Source organism: Sinohyriopsis cumingii, chromosome 8, assembly GCF_028554795.1.
Source record: "Sinohyriopsis cumingii isolate HCF-2022 chromosome 8, ASM2855479v2, whole genome shotgun sequence".
Classification (NCBI taxonomy): domain Eukaryota; kingdom Metazoa; phylum Mollusca; class Bivalvia; order Unionida; family Unionidae; genus Sinohyriopsis; species Sinohyriopsis cumingii.
This window is the reverse complement of record NC_142968.1, coordinates 99143798-99161179: the sequence shown is the minus strand read 5'-3', so window position 1 is coordinate 99161179 and position 17382 is coordinate 99143798. Positions and strand designations below refer to the sequence as shown.

The following is a 17382-nucleotide window of genomic DNA, read 5'->3' as shown; positions in this document are numbered from 1 at the left end:
ATTTACCTAACAGACATGTTTGTAGCAGCAGACTTGATGTACATGATGTGCAATCAGTGGTTTTGTGCAAAAATCAGTCTAGGCTTCAAAACTCTGCAGTAATTAATGTATATTCATAGTGTTTCATCAGTAATTGTGCCTTCAGCAATAGCTTTAGTAATTTAATGTCATGTTGTTCATTGAGATATGGATAAAATGATATATGTTTTCATAAGGACTTAAATTTCTGGACATCTGTTTCACTTAATTAAGAATCAATTTGAGTAAGTATTAAATACAGATTCCATTTATGTTATCATTTCATATTCTTTCTGTCAGTATCAGCAATAACCATGTTTGAATAACTTATGAATTTTTTTAATATTAATTGTACAACATATCAATTTAAGGTAGTTAATGAAAATTATGGCAACTGGGTACCATACAGATGCATGTGCAGTGAAACAATAAACAATGCTTTAAAGAAGGGTGGGGGGGATTCTATTTCATATGTGCCTAATCTATATCATATGTGCCTAATCTATATCATATGTGCCTAATCTAAATCATATGTTCCTGATCTATAACATATGTGCCTAATCTATATCATTTGTGCCTAATTTGTCATTGAGTCCATAAATTCATAGTTCAGAGCAGCAACAAAATCCATGACAATTGGTACCCCACAAAAATGAATGATACTAAAGTATTCCCTTTTCTCTGTCTACTTGATATTTATTAACACCCACCCCATCCCACCACTGTTCAAACTGCATTGAAAACAATGTAAACTAAGTCAGCTAAATTAAATAAAATTACATTTCAAGGGTCTTAAGTACATTTGCTATGGAGTAAAACTAAAAATCAAATTAATCAAATTAATGTAGGTGTAAATTTCTCTGTTTATCTTCAAACTCACTACAAATGTCATTTAGTGCTGACGATGGACAGTAAAGGACAGAAACTCAAATACATGTTCAGTTAAATGTGGGGATTATCTCAAAAGATTGTTTTGCAGTTATATATCCATAATCAAAATCACACATATGTGGACATTTTAATTTAATTCAATTTGTATATGTCTAAATAATCTGTCATCCTTATAAACACTGTACATGCCCAACCATACAAGCTTTTCGACTGACTATAAAAGACCTAAATGGGACCTTTCCAGTTTTGGATGAGCCATAAAAAAGTCCTATTCAGACATGATAAATATTTGTTTTAACTGAGGCCCATTCACAGATATTTTAACCTCATTTTATATAAAAGATGTGAATTGTGACAGGTGTAAAATGGCCTTGTGACTACAGTAGACAGAATGACGTATTCTCTCTCTGGACCAGGTACATGGGAGGTAGTCTGACAGCTGACCATTAAGTTTCATTGGTAAAGAAGTTTCCTAACAAATGCATCATTTTCAAAAGGGGGAGGAAGGAAAAAGTGAAATAATTCTTGCACAAACTTGAAAAACTACTGATATCTATGTTTTTTTCTTTAAGCACATCAAAAATAGAAATTAGCAAACTTTTATTGTAAGGGCTGTTTCATTTAAACATACATGGTACCCCGGGAAGGCAGTTTTTAAAAAAAATATGCCAGGGTACTATAATTTCACAGAGTTCATATTAAAATGAAATTCTAAATTACATCTATGGATCAGTACCTCACATTAAAAGTGCCTTCCCTAGGTCCCAGGTATGTTTTACTGGAACAGCCCTTATAGCAAAGTCTCAATCCCTTCAACTTAAATGTCTTTGTTCTGAAGTCAACTGCATTGCTGATTTCCAGGAAAATAAAAACAATAATGTTAGATTTTAAACATACTAGTAATTCCATAGCTGTGTAATGTCTTCAAAACGTGAATTAAAGTCCAAATGCAGAAATGTATTGCCGTTAACATTCTAAAGTAAGTAAGATGATAGGGAGAGGGATGGTGGTAATGGTATTGACTACAAGTTCTCCTGAAAGACTCCTCATTTTTGGGAGCTCTGGCTTGATGAAAAATAAAAGCTTTCTTGAATTTGATATGACCCCTATTATATACGATGTTCTTCTTCAATATGCTATATTACATTGCTCCTTTTCAGGAGTATTATGAACTGAAATGGCAAAGTTGCGAGCAATCTGACTATTCTGAATTCTAATATTATGACCACCTTGCAAGTTGGAGTTTCAATTTCAGGTGACTGAGTAGGTTTCAAGTTGTTTCCTTGTAAACTAAATCAATGCTGCATAGTTAACACTTTAACTTGCTTATTTCCTTTACAAAATGCTGCAACAATTGCTAGTATTTTTCTATTCAAATATCTGCAAACAAGTATTCAGATTCAAATGTTCAGATATTCATTTCAACTGTAGTGTAACAATGCCATCGAAGTGTACTACTGCATGATTCCCAAAACAAAGGTAAATGATGTACACAGGAATTCCATTTGAGACCAATTATCCCTCAAAGATAATACATTGAAAATGACCTAGAAAATTCAACCCATGTTTTTTTACTCGTGTAAAATTTGGGCTGGCAACTGAAATTTCATTTACCCAAAAATAATTTTTAGATGTCTGTGTTAGTTCAGCAAGGGAAAAGTATCCCATGCTTTGTCTTTAATACATGCATCTATAATCAGTCTCCTTCTGCCAATGGTAAAATAGTGTCATTCTTTCTCTGTTTGCACACATACTTTGAACCTTGGGTGTTCCAGATGAGACAAACATGTCCATCTAGAGTGTGGACCAAACTTACACCCTGATCAATTATCTGGTCCTGCATATCATCCTCTTCATCGGACTGGTCCGACATCATTCTGTGGTCTGGTGGTGTGGAACCGTGACTTCGCCCTCGGTCAGGATCTATAAAGGAAAACAAAAAAAGAATTTTGTTTCTTTTCTTTTGGTGACAAATGCCAACATTCATTTTCATCTCCGAATCTATAATTTTAAAGTCACTTTTTAACTCACAAATCAAAGACAGTCCTATGCCCTTGAATGAATCTTACATCCCTCATCACACATGTGGTTCCCTCACTATAAGACCCTTCATTATAACACAGCTCTGATTATAATGAGTGCATGGTCATAGATCCCATTTCATAGTATAAGTATATGCATAATGTAGGTTGGGGTGTCCTTAGTGATCAAGTTTTCTCTACAAATACTCTTTGAGTCCTCCACCCTACAGTATCACTGGCATCATGAAGGAAATATTGTTTAACTAATTTACTGTATGACAGTGGCTTTTTTCTCCAATTTTCACTAAGCTTTTATTTCTTCACTGATGAAATATATCTCCTTGTTGCACCTTTTGAACCTTGAGTCGTTGTTGTTATGGGGTGTAACCAGGAAGAATCACTGACCCATGAGAAGCTACCAGCAAGCTTTCTCATTTATCCTCACTGGTTGAGCCCAAAATTCAAACCCATGCAGACAGAGGTGAGAGAGAAGTGATCCATATTAATTATGGTAAGCACTTTAGACCACTCTGCCCCTTTGGGTCCCCTGCACCTTTTCCATGCTTGAAATTGTTGCATCATTGAACAGAAATGATTAAATAAAAGAATCCAATCAATTTATATTACTCAGGTAATTATAACTGTTGCTCACCAAACTCATCAACATTTGTATGCAAGTAAAATGGCCAGCATAGATCTTTTATCAGAAGACATTTTTGACCTTTTGAAGGAAAAGTCGAGAATGATGACATTATATTATCTCAAGTTATTGATGCTGCTGAAAGGACTGATTTAAAGAATAATTATAATGGAGACACTTTGGAAATATACCAAGATTCCAAGGGTGATTGCAGATTCAGGAAATGTGTATTAAAGCTCTCAGGGGTCAAAAATAACCAACCGTGTTCATTCATAAGAGATATATGCGTTTAATTGAGGTAGCTAGAACTGGCCATAAATCCAGTGTTGAAGCTTATTAAAACAGACAAAACAATCAGATAAGATGCTACTGGATATCTGAAACATTTTCAAGCCTCTCAAGACTGAGTACAATCTCAACCCTGAAGGTCAAACACAAACCAGACCTGGTCCAGCTGGATAAATCTGTGCCACTAAAGGAAAACTGCCTTGAAAATGTGAAACCTGAACAATGCAATTTAAATCGTCCAGAAAAATGGCCAAATTGCTTGTTAAAATAAGCTACTAAAGCAGAATGTCAGAGAATGATTTCAAGATTATGTTTTTTTGGACTGATTTTTAACAAGGTTTGTTTGCTCTCTGTTACCATATTTTATTCACTTTCTCAAGTTTGCATGATTTATATGGTTTGATATTTACATTAGTGATTTCTGTATATACAAAAACAAATTTCATTCATAAAAAATCTGGACTTGTTCCATTATTTATCTAACATAATGATGCTCTCCCTCCCTTCCTACCTCTGTCTCAGCCCATCCCATCTGTCAGGCAACATACATGCACACCATAATCTTAGTGATGTGTGTATGTGTGTGTGTGTGTGTGTGGGGGTCTTTTATACTGATTCCATTTTGGTCTCTTTTTCACCAGTGATAGTGCATTCCACTACATGGTCCACCAAGTACCAATGACATCATTATTCAATATTCCACTTGATAATGCACATCTGTGAATACCAATTACTGGTAACCCATGGCCTAGCCATGGTTATGAGAATTTAAAAAATGGGAAACACCACCAGATATGAAAGCGGCAGTCATACAATAAAAGGCAGACTCCCTAAGAGGGAATATACTATATGGCTCCTATGGACAGATGCAAAAAGTAGGAATAATGTACACTTCTGCACATGCTCTGTATGATGTTTTGGGATTTTGTTAGGATATATCAGTCCACCCAGGAAGAAGGAAACTTGATGTAATATAAATTGATTATAAAACCGTCTTGAGACAGCTCAGAGACATCAAATTTACTAGATACAAATAGGGTCAACCATGGAACATTATAACTAAGTGCACTGCAAAATTGGGACAGTCTTGGGCCAGCTGCAAGTGTGAAAAGGTATCAAGACAAAGTCATATAACATTCCAATCATTTACACCCATATGTACTTCTATACCAATCAAGTAACTTATTCCAAGCTGCTGAAACCAGAAATAGCAGAGAACACAATAAGAACAAAATAAAGTAAATTGTGACAGAAGAACAATATGTACAATACAGTAGAACTTCAATTATCCATCACCATAATACCCATCAGTCTCTGTTAACTGTCATGGCAGTGTACATCAAAATATCAAAAACAGGTACATGTTCATATGTAGATATTATGACTGTATAATATTTTTAATGTACATATTCTAATATCCATCTATTCTTATATCCATCATGGTCTGGGTCCCACACCCTGATGCATAATCAAAGTTCTACTGTATTTGATTGAAATCATTAGCATAATGAGTCCTGCAAAAGGACTGATTTACAACTGGCTGGAAGAATTTACAGGAATTCAAGATAAGACCTTTTCTTTCTTTCAACTGCTGAGTGCTTAACTATCTCTGACATTCCTCAGTGATAACAAGATTTTCAAATTAGCTGCTATGGATGTAAGACTGGTACCATTTTCATTTAGAACCAACAAGACATCAAGAAAAGTCTTTTTGGAGGACACCCAATCTTGACAAGACTTTTAACTTTCACAGAATAACAACAACATGATTAAGATGGGTACTATGGTGGTCATATTTTATATCAGATTGGCACCATTTTCATTCAGTACCAACTAGTGACCTTAAGAAGTCTTTTGTGTAAGCATAATGTCAACATGATCAGCCATCTAGAAGAAGTGATAAACAAGATTTTCAAGACTGTCATATTAGCCATCAGACTGGCACCAAATTTTCATTTAGGACCAAACAGTCATCAAAACGAATTTCTTTTTAGATATTATCCTGTGTTGATATGACCATTAATTTTGGAGGAATAAGTTTGATGAATGGATAAATGGATGGATGATAAGACTTCACATGGCCAAACATGGCATGATCTGGAAGTGTGCTCATGGAACATGGATGCCCAACCACAGCACCTGTAAATTAATTTAAACTGAAATTTTGACCAAGGTGTAAAAGATACACAGTCAAATGGATAGACTGACTTGGTTAACACTATATGCCTTACCACTGCTGTGGTGGATGCAAATAAATAAAGGCTTAAGTCCTCAGATATATGCCTGAAAGTTTGAAGAAAAATAATATATTTATATATTCAAGTTTCATCATAGAATTTTAGTATTATGTACTTTTCTGATGACTTGTGAGTATCAGAACTGGCATGCTTCATGTGTTATGTGGCATCATGTACAAGGGTTTCTTTATGACATTATATCTCACACGTGAACAGCACTAATATTTGGTAAGAAGTTTCAGAAACTTAAACATAAATGTGTATCATCATTGACAATGATGACAAAACAGCCTGAAAAGTGTTCCATGTTTCACTGTCTGCATGTGTGTGTACATGCATGTGTGTGTATTTGCATGTGTGTTTCTGTGTGCATGTATGTGTGTGTAGAGTTTAATGGTGCACCAAGACACCCAGATTATAGGGTCCCAAGTAAAACATCTGTATCAAAAATGAAGGCAAAATCCTTGTCAAAATTGGCAGGAAGATAAACAACGCTGACAAAAGTTAAATATGCACAATAAGACAACAGTAAAGATTTTGCAAAAATAACCCAAAAAGGTATACAAAAAGAAAATGGTCCAAAAGGGTAAAATTCTGAAGCTACAAGGTCAGATTTATTATATATTAATATAAACTGCTGACTTCTGAAAAGTGTAAGACCTCATCATCACAGGCCTTTTTGTCACCTCTTACAATATGCTGTGTATCAGAATTATACCACATTCCTGAAATTGTAGAAGGAATTAACACAGCAAGACAACCAGACTGTGATAAGCGCTGTAAGCTAATATACTGCAGTCATTAAGAAATTTCAATCGACAATAAATACATGTATTTTCAAATTTTGTGCATACATTTAATTTAGTTAAAAAGCTGTGGACCATGAAATTTATGAGTCACAGTAATACGGGAAATTTAAAAATGTGCTAAAAGTTAACAATGCCCAGCTGTTGCAATCCACATTACTTTAGGATAATTATCTATTTAAAAATTTGGAATGAAACTTAGCAAAATTGACTCTTTTGATTCAAATTCACTGAAAATCACAATGTAAATGTATGACCTGGAGTTAAATTTTATTAATGATAATTATCAGCATACCAAAAAAGCTGGCTCTTGTTTCACTAAAGAATTAAAGTTTACGCATAAAATTTCTTATGTTTTACATTTAAAAAATGAACATTACCATGGATTCAATTGTATACTAAACTGACCAAAATCTTTGGTGTACTGTACGTTGTTAAGTGAAATGGGAGCATTCTTCCAGTAATAAGACCAAATTCTAAGCTAACTACTACAGACCACTTCAGAATTGATCAAATTTATCCACATTATAAATTAAACTTTTAATTTTAATGTTAATAATGGTAAATTCTTTTAAATCAATAGAAATGTAATGAATTTAATAAATAAAATATTATGAACTTTAACAGAAAAGTTTTACTAAGAGTGTTAGAGATGAAATCTAGAAAATATGCAAAACTACTTTTTGTCTATTAAAAAAAATTATGTCAAAGAACACTTCCAATTTGCCTAACTCCTTTTTCCTCTTCCTTTCTCTTTCAAGTCCAAAGTCCAGGATAGCAATCTATTTTAAGGATGAAGAAATCCAGGTGAATCATACTAGATGATTCTTAATACTAAAAGATGTGAAAATTACTAAAATGATTCACCTGCCAAAAACAAACATTTTCCTGAAATTTCATCAAAATATGGATTCTCTTTCATATTCTACAAAACACTCTCAACAAGCAGCAGAAAAATTTAATTCCAAGAAAACTTTTCAAATTGGCTTGACATTCTTGACATTAGACATTTGTAATTTTTCTTTACTTCTGCTGTAAGAAGACATTTAAAATCCTTTGTTATTTATGCATTAACTCACTACTTGCTATAAATTCATTTCACATAAATGATCATTTCAAATTTTTATGGTGAAACAGCAGACCTATGAATTCTCTGAGGAACATAAGAACTTCTATGCAAGGTTTAAAACTTTTCGTGTAAGAAACAAAAAATTGGCAAGATAATTGCCAATGGTACCTCTTGATTTTTATAACAGATCTTTTATTGCAAAACATAAAAATCCAAACTCTCTTTCTTGTCCAGTCTTTTGATTTTCTTGTAACATCACAAAAAACATTTCCCTGAGACTTTACCACATTTTTTAGGGCACCTAGTATAAAATTTTACTTTATCACCAATTTTTTTACATCAAGCCTGGACTGACAGACATTGGATTTTCCAGCCCTGAACTAAATTTCAATAAAAATTAAATTCAATATGCAATGTGAAACTATCCTCAAAACAGCAAATGCATTGCCTTTCCCAAGTTATAAGTTCCCTGGCAGCTTGTGCATGTAGTTAAAATTTGCAATATTCTGCTGATGAAAATCTTTCCAGAAAAAAAGACAAGTGCTTCGACAAAAGACAGTTACAAAACAGTTCTTGCCAATTACTAATGATCGTAGAATTATACACCAATCTCTAGCTAAAAATAAAACTTTGGATTCTAGTTTGTCATCATGAAGTATTCTACACAAGCATGCATATTTCTGGGAGTCAATAAAGCTGTTTTAAACAAAAATTCATATACACAGATTAGTGATTGGACAAGAGCACTGAACTATGAAAGCTACTGCCTTCTTTCTACAGTAAGTGAGTGAACATACCCTTCGAATGAGATGACATAAAACAAAAAGTGTGCAAGTGTGTCCCTGTCAGACAAGTCACCCTTTCAATTCATACTGCTCAATCTGATCGTGTTACATCACAACACATGATGTCCTGTGAAAAATTTAATTCTGCTTCATAACATTTGAAGGATTTTACGGATTTTGTATAAATCTTTATAATAAGAAAATCAAAGTTCTATTTTCACCATTTTCTGGCAAAATGTATGAGTTATGGCCCCTGTTTGACTTGGCACTTTCTGCTTAATGATTTTGCAAAGACTTTATGAATTTAAATTAAGTATGGTGTGAGGCTTTACTTTAAGATGACATAGGTCAAATTTGCTTTTACAATTTTCTGTAAAAGTTTGTTTTATGGCCCTTGTCTGACATAAAACTTTGCCTCTCAGTTTCTGCTCAATCACTTTAGAACAACTTCTTGGACTGAAACCAGAATAAATATGAGGATTTATATCAATAAGAAAAGGTAAGATTTGATTTTTGCTCTTTTCCTGCAAAGCTGAATTGAGGTATGACTACTGTTTTACTTAGGCCTTAGCCTTTGTATGAAAAGATATGTGTATATGATTTTGGAAATAACCTGCACTGACTCAATTTTGTCAGATCCCATAAAGAATGTAGCAGAAACTTTTGTTTTTAACATGCATCAATGCAGGTAAAAACTAATTACATGTACTGTAAAATGTAAAGTTAAAAAGATTTTTTAGGTGCTAACCTAAAGCACATATGTTAACTATGCAGGAAAATAACAGTGTCTTTACCAGCCCATCAGATTCAGCCTATATTCAATACTAAGTAAGCCAGTTCAGTATTAAAGGGATCCAGTGATGTCACAAATAAAGGAACTAACTTGATTTGATTTTTCATTTTTGATATCAAATCACAAGTCCATGGCAATTCTAAATTCACCTTTAAACATATAATGGGAATCAGATTGTCAAATAATATTCACATGATGAGTTGGTAACAAAATTACATTTAGGACATATCATTGTATATAAGAGCATTCAACATTTAAAGCAGATCAGAATCTCAGGATAAACTTGTCCAACTAGTACTAATGCATAACACGACAAGAAGCATCTACAGGAGAGACAGTAGATCACAAAATGAGTTACCTTGTAGCCTGCCCCGGCCAATAGCCAGATGACCTCCAACCCCTGGAGGGCAGGAGAAATATGAAATGATTATAGGAATGATTATATGTAATATTGTGAATCCATCTATTTTCATGAGTATCAATTTTTATAGAAAGTTTTTTTTTTTTCAAATGATCTTTTTGCTCATTGTTGAAATTTTGGGATCAGAAATCTGATGGTGATGGTGATACTGTTTTGTTGAATTTTAACTTAATTGTCTATGGCAATAAAAAAAAATGATATCCCATGAACAAAGGAGAACTCACAGTAAAAAAATAATGATGGTAACAAATGCCAGAATTTAATGTCAAGTGAATGGTTATGAAGGTTAAATAGAACTGATGAATCATGATTATGTTTTATGCTCATACGTCTGATCTATTCCACTACAGACTTTGTAACTATAATTCATAACTGAACCTTTTATATCACAATATCTCACCTGCAATTTGATCAAAATCAGATCTCCACTGTCATACATGAAGATCTGACAGCAACCTCTTAGGAGTCATGTACTGGTAACCTATGTTATTACCATAATGGCTAATTTTATCAACCAATCAGATGAAGTCTTATGTTTTCATGTTTGGACACTGAGCAGTGTGGATGAAGAGCACGAATGTGTACCAAACGATTTGATTCACATTCAGATATTTGAAAGCTGCCTTTCCATTGGCAAATTCAAAGTTCACCAGAACATGACCCTTAAGTGGTTGTCAGAACTTCACACAGGACAGTGGAGATCTGATTTTAATCTGATTGATCTCACATGGTGCCCGAAACACATAGTAAATTGAGTTATATTTAATGAAAATGTTATGCTATTAACTTAGATTATCACCATTCTAGCAAGATATCAGCTATTAAACTTAAATGCTAGCTATGAGCAATTTGTAAGATGTGTTAAGAATCCCTACTGCACCTGGATTGACTCTTGGTGTTGGTGAGTATGTGCTGGCAACTTCCTCTGCGTCTGGTACTTCTAGAGATTCGTCGTAAGGCTGATTCTGATGGATTCGAGCCTGAAATTTCAAAACACGAACATGATAACCAAAATTCTTTTAATTGCAATTCTTGATAAGGTTTGAAAGAAAACTGTACACATATCTCAGCCATCTGCATTCCAGAATTTTAACACTTCAATAACTATTCAATGTGAAATGTGTTAACACTGTGCATTGTTGATTTGTGATATATGCTTTAAGCATTTTGTTTAACATCGGATATGTAAGGGATTAAGTGTTCACTATGTTTCATATCCACCCAATTTAGTGGAACTCCATCATGGATTTCATTGCAGCCATGATAGTAGATTTTAAGGCACCTACATTAATTTGATTGCATTCATCCTGCAAATTGATATACTAAATGTCATTGAACAGATGGGAGATACCCCAACATGTTAATCCCAATCATGCAAGTGTTGATTTCATACCTTTACCTATACAAACTATATGATAGTAACAATGACTATTTATCAGTGGCCTAGTTAGTGATACATATAGTCAAATGTGAGTAATATAGAAAAAATACCATTTCTTAAATTTCTTAGACATGATCCCGCCTTTACCCATAATAAAGTGTACATCAGAAAAATTGCCCAAGTACAATATACATCCCTGTTGATCAGCTATATGTACATGTTAGCATAAACCAGGGTAGTGAGCGACTGTCACCTAATAGTAGTAAACTCCGCCTGCTTCTGTTAAGAAAGTGAAAACAACTTTGCCCTGTGATTTTATAGATGACATGGAGTGACCATAGTTGTTTTAGATGCTCCCTCACCTTTGCCAAGTTAGTTCCATCATGGTGTTATAACTGAAGGTGAAATGTAGTCGTCAAGCCATCAAAAAGCTGGTACTGCTACTGCACATGCACTGGCATGTGTTTTAATAGATGATTGACCATTAACTCTTTTCCAAATATGTTAACAACTATCACTTACCGATTTCTGCAAGATATCATTTGATGACAAGAACATATAAACTTGTATTTCAAAACTTCCAGAATAGAATCAGTGAAATGAATATTTTAACTGTCACATGTACATTTAATTTATTTTCTTAATAATACCAGTTTAAAACTGTACATGAACATATTGTGTGGAAATAATAGTGGATATCGCTGAGTTTGGCAAGTACCTGTGACTTTATTAGATCATCTGTTTTCGTAAACCACTGAGTAAATATATTCAGGAAAATATACAGTACATAGAAAACAAAGTTAAAATATTATGTTGTTGAAGATTTAGCTTTAAAATGCAATATCATGTATGTAGGTAAAAAAATGTATGGCTCAATGTCATGCTGCAGAATTCAAGAAGTACTTGAAGGTCAAAGCTGTTTTCTGACTCCATTCATTTCTGTGAAAATACAACCAAAATAATCAGCAAAGCAAATACCATTTAATCAGTGTGTAACATTACTACCAGTATGTTGACAAATAATAAAATGTTACATTTGCAATCCTGTCAACAGACTGTTGTAACAAAGCTGTAAAGTGAGTAGTTACATTAATAAAACCCCTCTTTCTAAAATTAGATGCATTCATATGTTGGTTGTGTCAAGATGGCTATAGTTTAATCATATACTAACTTTAAAGCTTCAGTGTGTTGTCTATTAATAGTTACAGTAATATTTTTTCAGCAACAAAGAAATTAGGACAAATAGTACAATGTGAAGACATATCCATTTCCTCTCATGAACATGGTATTGGGGTTGTTTCAAACAAGTTTGGAAATCTTTTCATGTGCCATTTTATAGTGAACTTTCAGTAAGTAAAACAATTTCTTGATTAAGGGTAGTTGATTAAGCATTGTTACTAATTTGTAAGTACAGTACCACAGCAATGTAGCTACTCAGTTAAAATTCATTACAATGAAGGAACAGCTTCTATTGTTTTCTGTCTAAGTCATATGACCTAAATACAATGTCAAAGTCATATGGCCTAAATACACTAAGTCATATGGCCTAAATACACAGTCATATGGCCTAAATACACTGTCAAAGTCATATTTCTTAAATACACTGTCAAAGTCATATGGCCTAAATACACTAAGTCATATGGCCTAAATACACTGTCAAAGTCATATTTCCTAAATACATTGTCAGAGTCATATGGCCTAAATACACTAAGTCATATGGCCTAAATACACTGTCAAAGTCATATTTCCTAAATACACTGTCAGAGTCATATGGCCTAAATACACTAAGTCATATGGCCTAAAGACACTGCAAATGAATATGTTAAGTTTAAAACACACTTGGACAATTTTCTACTTGAAAATAAAATATTATTTAAAACCCATGTTAAATGCTAATATGCATACTGGTAAATAGAAAGCATAATTCAAAAAGGAGAACTAAAACACAGACACAAAAACACACACACTTTGCTCCAACTTCTCCCTGTTCCATTCTCACCTCTCCCTGTCCTGTCCAAAATGAGAAGTCACTTTTCCCTAAAATTCAAGTCCAGCTTGACATCTGATATTATAGAAATTTATATACTGTTCTGAATGAAGCAGTAACTTCTGATATTCTTTCTCAATAAAATAATATTTCATAAAAGTGTGCATAGGACCTTGTTGTACTGATCACTAATTTGTCAATGTTTCCCTTCAATTTACATACTACTGTACTTCCAAGGCCCCCTTGAAGCGAATTATTGAAAGCAGCATACAAATAAAAAACAAAAATGCTCCATCTTATCACAGATGCATAAGATGTTCATGTAAAGCTGCTATCGTTTATTGCATGGATCATTTTAAAAAGATTTGAAAAAATCTTCATCAAGTAAAGAGCTTAATCAAATTTATCAAACTGAATAAATATCAAGGTCATATTTAGCAATAGTAGCTTTGAAAATTAAGATAAACTAGTAATTATGACCAAATGTGATTACAAATGAAATTATGTACTATTTTTATACCATACATACATTATAAGTACTAGGGATATAATGAATATGTCAGAATTTTGTCTAAAGTTTCTATTTTTTCAAAAATAATTTGGTAACATAATAAAAGGAAAAAACTATATGTTAGTTATACTAAAAAATATCATATAGCTTATTCTGCACAATGATTATTTGGGGGTATGAAATTTTTTAACTGAGTGGAATTTATCTACTTTGTATTAAAAGATGTACTCCGCTAATGTCACATATATATGGTAACTTATTATGTCACCTTACTGTGAATCTATCATCAGGCACCTGTTGACATTAGTGACACTAAAGGCGGCTACTACACATCTTATTTCCCTGCCTCGAATCAGCAATGGTCAGTCATGAAATACATGCAACACCACTCAGCACCTCTGATGCTGAGGTCTGATGGTTATCTTTTAGCACCAATGTTTCAATATAAACATTGAAAATGTTTCTTGTTGTCACAAAACCAAACACTATGAAACTAAAACTTTTGTGAAAAATGAAGTTGGATTTGCAAAATAGACTCAAAAACACATTGATGTTAGAAACTGACCATTTCAAATACTGGGCTAAATGAGCTAAATTAGATTTGATTTTTTTTTTTATCCAGGCTGGCGGTGGTGGGAAGTGCTAGGTTCAGCAATGAAAAACAGGGATGGTCATCCTATGGTTAACACATATATTTGTTTTTTGGCCTTAATGAATAATCCATGCAATTAAGTCTCAGAAAGCTTCAGCATCTTTCTTTCTTCTTGTATTAACCCAGTAGTACATACAGGTGTTACCTTTCCTTTTTATTTTAATAAGCATTATTGCTCTCTCTCCCATTCTGTTTAAGCCATGGTTATTGAAACCATTATACCATTAAGCTTTTCACATTTTGTGAAGCACCCAAATATTCTCATGGGATGCATTGGTTGAAAATACACGTAGCTTAATACTGCATTTTGGTGTGTGAGTTTTAGTTGGTGACCATTATATCTGGTGGATGAATAGTACTAATATTAGTACCCCTACTTCATGGATAGGGAGCTAGCATGAACTTATCTGTATCAATGGAGCAACGGTTGTGATTGTAACCCACAGCTTTTTCAGCTAGCAAAACAAAATTGATTATGTTCCTCACATATACTAAAAGAAATTAATATTCCTTCAATTTAATACCAGAATTGCTATATAACATTAAGAAAAATGTGTAAAATATCTGTTACATTCTTTACAATATTTTTTTTCTTTTGAATCATCCACTGATAACTACTTCTATTTTCAGCCTCATTTTTCTGTGCCATATAAGGACATCCATGCCTTATCTGGAAAAGATTTGCTGGCCTACATTTCAAAAAGTGATGAAAGCCAGGTATGCCAAAATTGGGTTAAGTTGAAATATTCTTTGATGAAACGAATAAAAGCATATTATGCCTATTGGAACTGTAAGCAACATTTCGTTTAGTTACAGAAACATATTCCCCAAATGAATCTACTACCGTCACATTTCGACAAATTCAAATGTATGTCAATGGACTATGAAAATGATTCCATTTGCTAACGTCTGATTTTAATTCCACCAGGATAAAAACAGCATAGTAAGTATATTAATTACATATCAATTTGTGGATAAGTGTTGATATGGGCTGCCAAGTGTGTGAGATATTCCTGAAACTTTGATTACTTGACATCGGAACACACTATACAAGCCAATTATTTGGGTAGTAAGACACAGCACTAAAGCAAAAATAATATGCTATGTCTTACAATGTAGAACTACTACGAACCTAGTCCTACATGTAAGACCTGATGCTGATTTTATGTTCTGGGCATCAGGGTCTTACTGCCTAACTAACAGCACTGTGTAGTCTGTTTTGATGTCGACTAACATCGTAACGAAAGTCAAATTTTCAGGAATATCTCACACAACTGGCAACTAAAATAACAGCGCTTTTCTACAAAGTAAGGTAATAATGTTTTAGTCAGACTTTACTTACTCTGATGTCTTTTCTCTAATAAATTCAAATTCAAGTTTTGTTGGCCTACATTTCAGTTGACTGGAAAGCGATGAAAGCCGGATATGACAAAATCTGGTTAAGTGGAAATATTATTCTTTAACAAAATGAGTAAAAATATAACATGCCTGGTGGAACTGTAAAGCAACGTTTCGTTTCATTCAAGAAACATATCCACCACATGAACCTACTTAAACATACTTCGGCATAGCTTGACTACCGTCGCAATGCAACAAATTCAAATATATGTCAACGGAACATGAAAAGGTATCCATTTGCTAGTGTCATATTTTCATTCCACCAGGATAAAGACAGCACAGTAAATATATTAATTACACATATATTTGTGGAAGAGAGTCGATTATGCTGCCAGATGTGTGTGATATTCCTGAAACTCTCACTACTCATTCCGATGTCAATGACACTGGAACACACTATACAAGGCCGTTATTTGGATAGTAAGACAATTTTAGCACCTAAACAAAATCAACATCTGCTATGTCTTACATGTTACTAAGGACTACTATGAACCATGATGTGGCCAACCACGATGTCCACTGCACGAAAGTCTGCATGACAACAGCATGGAGAGCTTAATTTACACCACGAAAATGTGGATTTCCTAAAATCTATAATGCATGTACTGTATGATGCCAGACAATAATTGAAGAAAAAAAACCAAAGATGTTGAAGAATATGAAAAGTTCACTTTTGGGACTCTGGAATCAATTACAAATAATTGAGCTAAAAACAAGGTATCTAATGCTAGTAGCCATTTCAGTTTTTTTTTAAAAATATCTACTGGCAAAACAAACCACATATAATAGTGAAAACACCTCAGACCTGAGGATATTAGGTCTAAGACAGCGCAAGCAATATTTGATACTCTATCACGAATTACGGGAGTAGTATATTGTTGACGTTGGATACGACTTGTTGAACACGATATTACTAAAGAAACACTATAATGGCACATTTTCCCCCATGCATTCAAACATATATATGTAACAAATAAAATATTTAATGTGACTGATTAAATCACAAAATCACGCAATTCTCTTTTAAACATACGTTATTCTGCTCTTCGTCTGAATCGTCCGCCATTGGCTTTTTCTTTACATGGAATGCAGACTGTCGAAACCATTGTATCCTCAATATCAATCGTCGTGTAAACATGATTCAAAACCAGTCTATATTTGGTCCGCGTAAATAAATAGTCTGGTTCCCTGTTTAGCATACTTACTGCGTTGCACTCCGAGCAGCAGAGGGGGCGAACAGACCGACTTTGGAAGCGTCCAAAAACTGAAATAAGGCTTCTTTCGAGCTGAATATTTGCTTGAAATAAATGATTGAGGATTCTCCGGTTAATTAGACCATTTATTTTCGTAAATTGCTTTTCTGATCTGAAAACTCGTGAAATTAAAATTACTATTACAAAAAAACGAACCAACTTGAGGTCATCGCCCCTCTGTTGCTATTAATTTATCCAAATATGTTATCAAGTCCAATACGATATCTTGTT

At 33.5% G+C, this 17382-nt stretch overlaps 1 protein-coding gene across 4 annotated transcripts in view; it reads right to left on the bottom strand.

Moving 5' to 3' along the window:
• The window catches only part of LOC149794224 (intraflagellar transport protein 46 homolog), a 69523-nt gene extending 52495 nt beyond the window's left edge, over positions 1-17028 (bottom strand). For 2 of the 4 annotated variants that reach the window (XM_089968342.1, XM_089968344.1), the window contains exons 1-4: positions 16932-17028; positions 10850-10949; positions 9907-9948; positions 2726-2832 (exon numbers count right to left, since the gene is read on the bottom strand). In XM_089968342.1, coding sequence (XP_089824468.1) covers positions 2726-2832; positions 9907-9948; positions 10850-10949; positions 16932-16964 — 282 coding nt within the window. In that variant the 5' untranslated portion in view covers positions 16965-17028. The remainder of the gene's footprint in view (positions 1-2725; positions 2833-9906; positions 9949-10849; positions 10950-16931) is intronic. The other 2 variants (XM_089968343.1, XM_089968345.1) reach the window with 1 other exon arrangement.
• Positions 17029-17382: the final 354 nt, after the last annotated feature.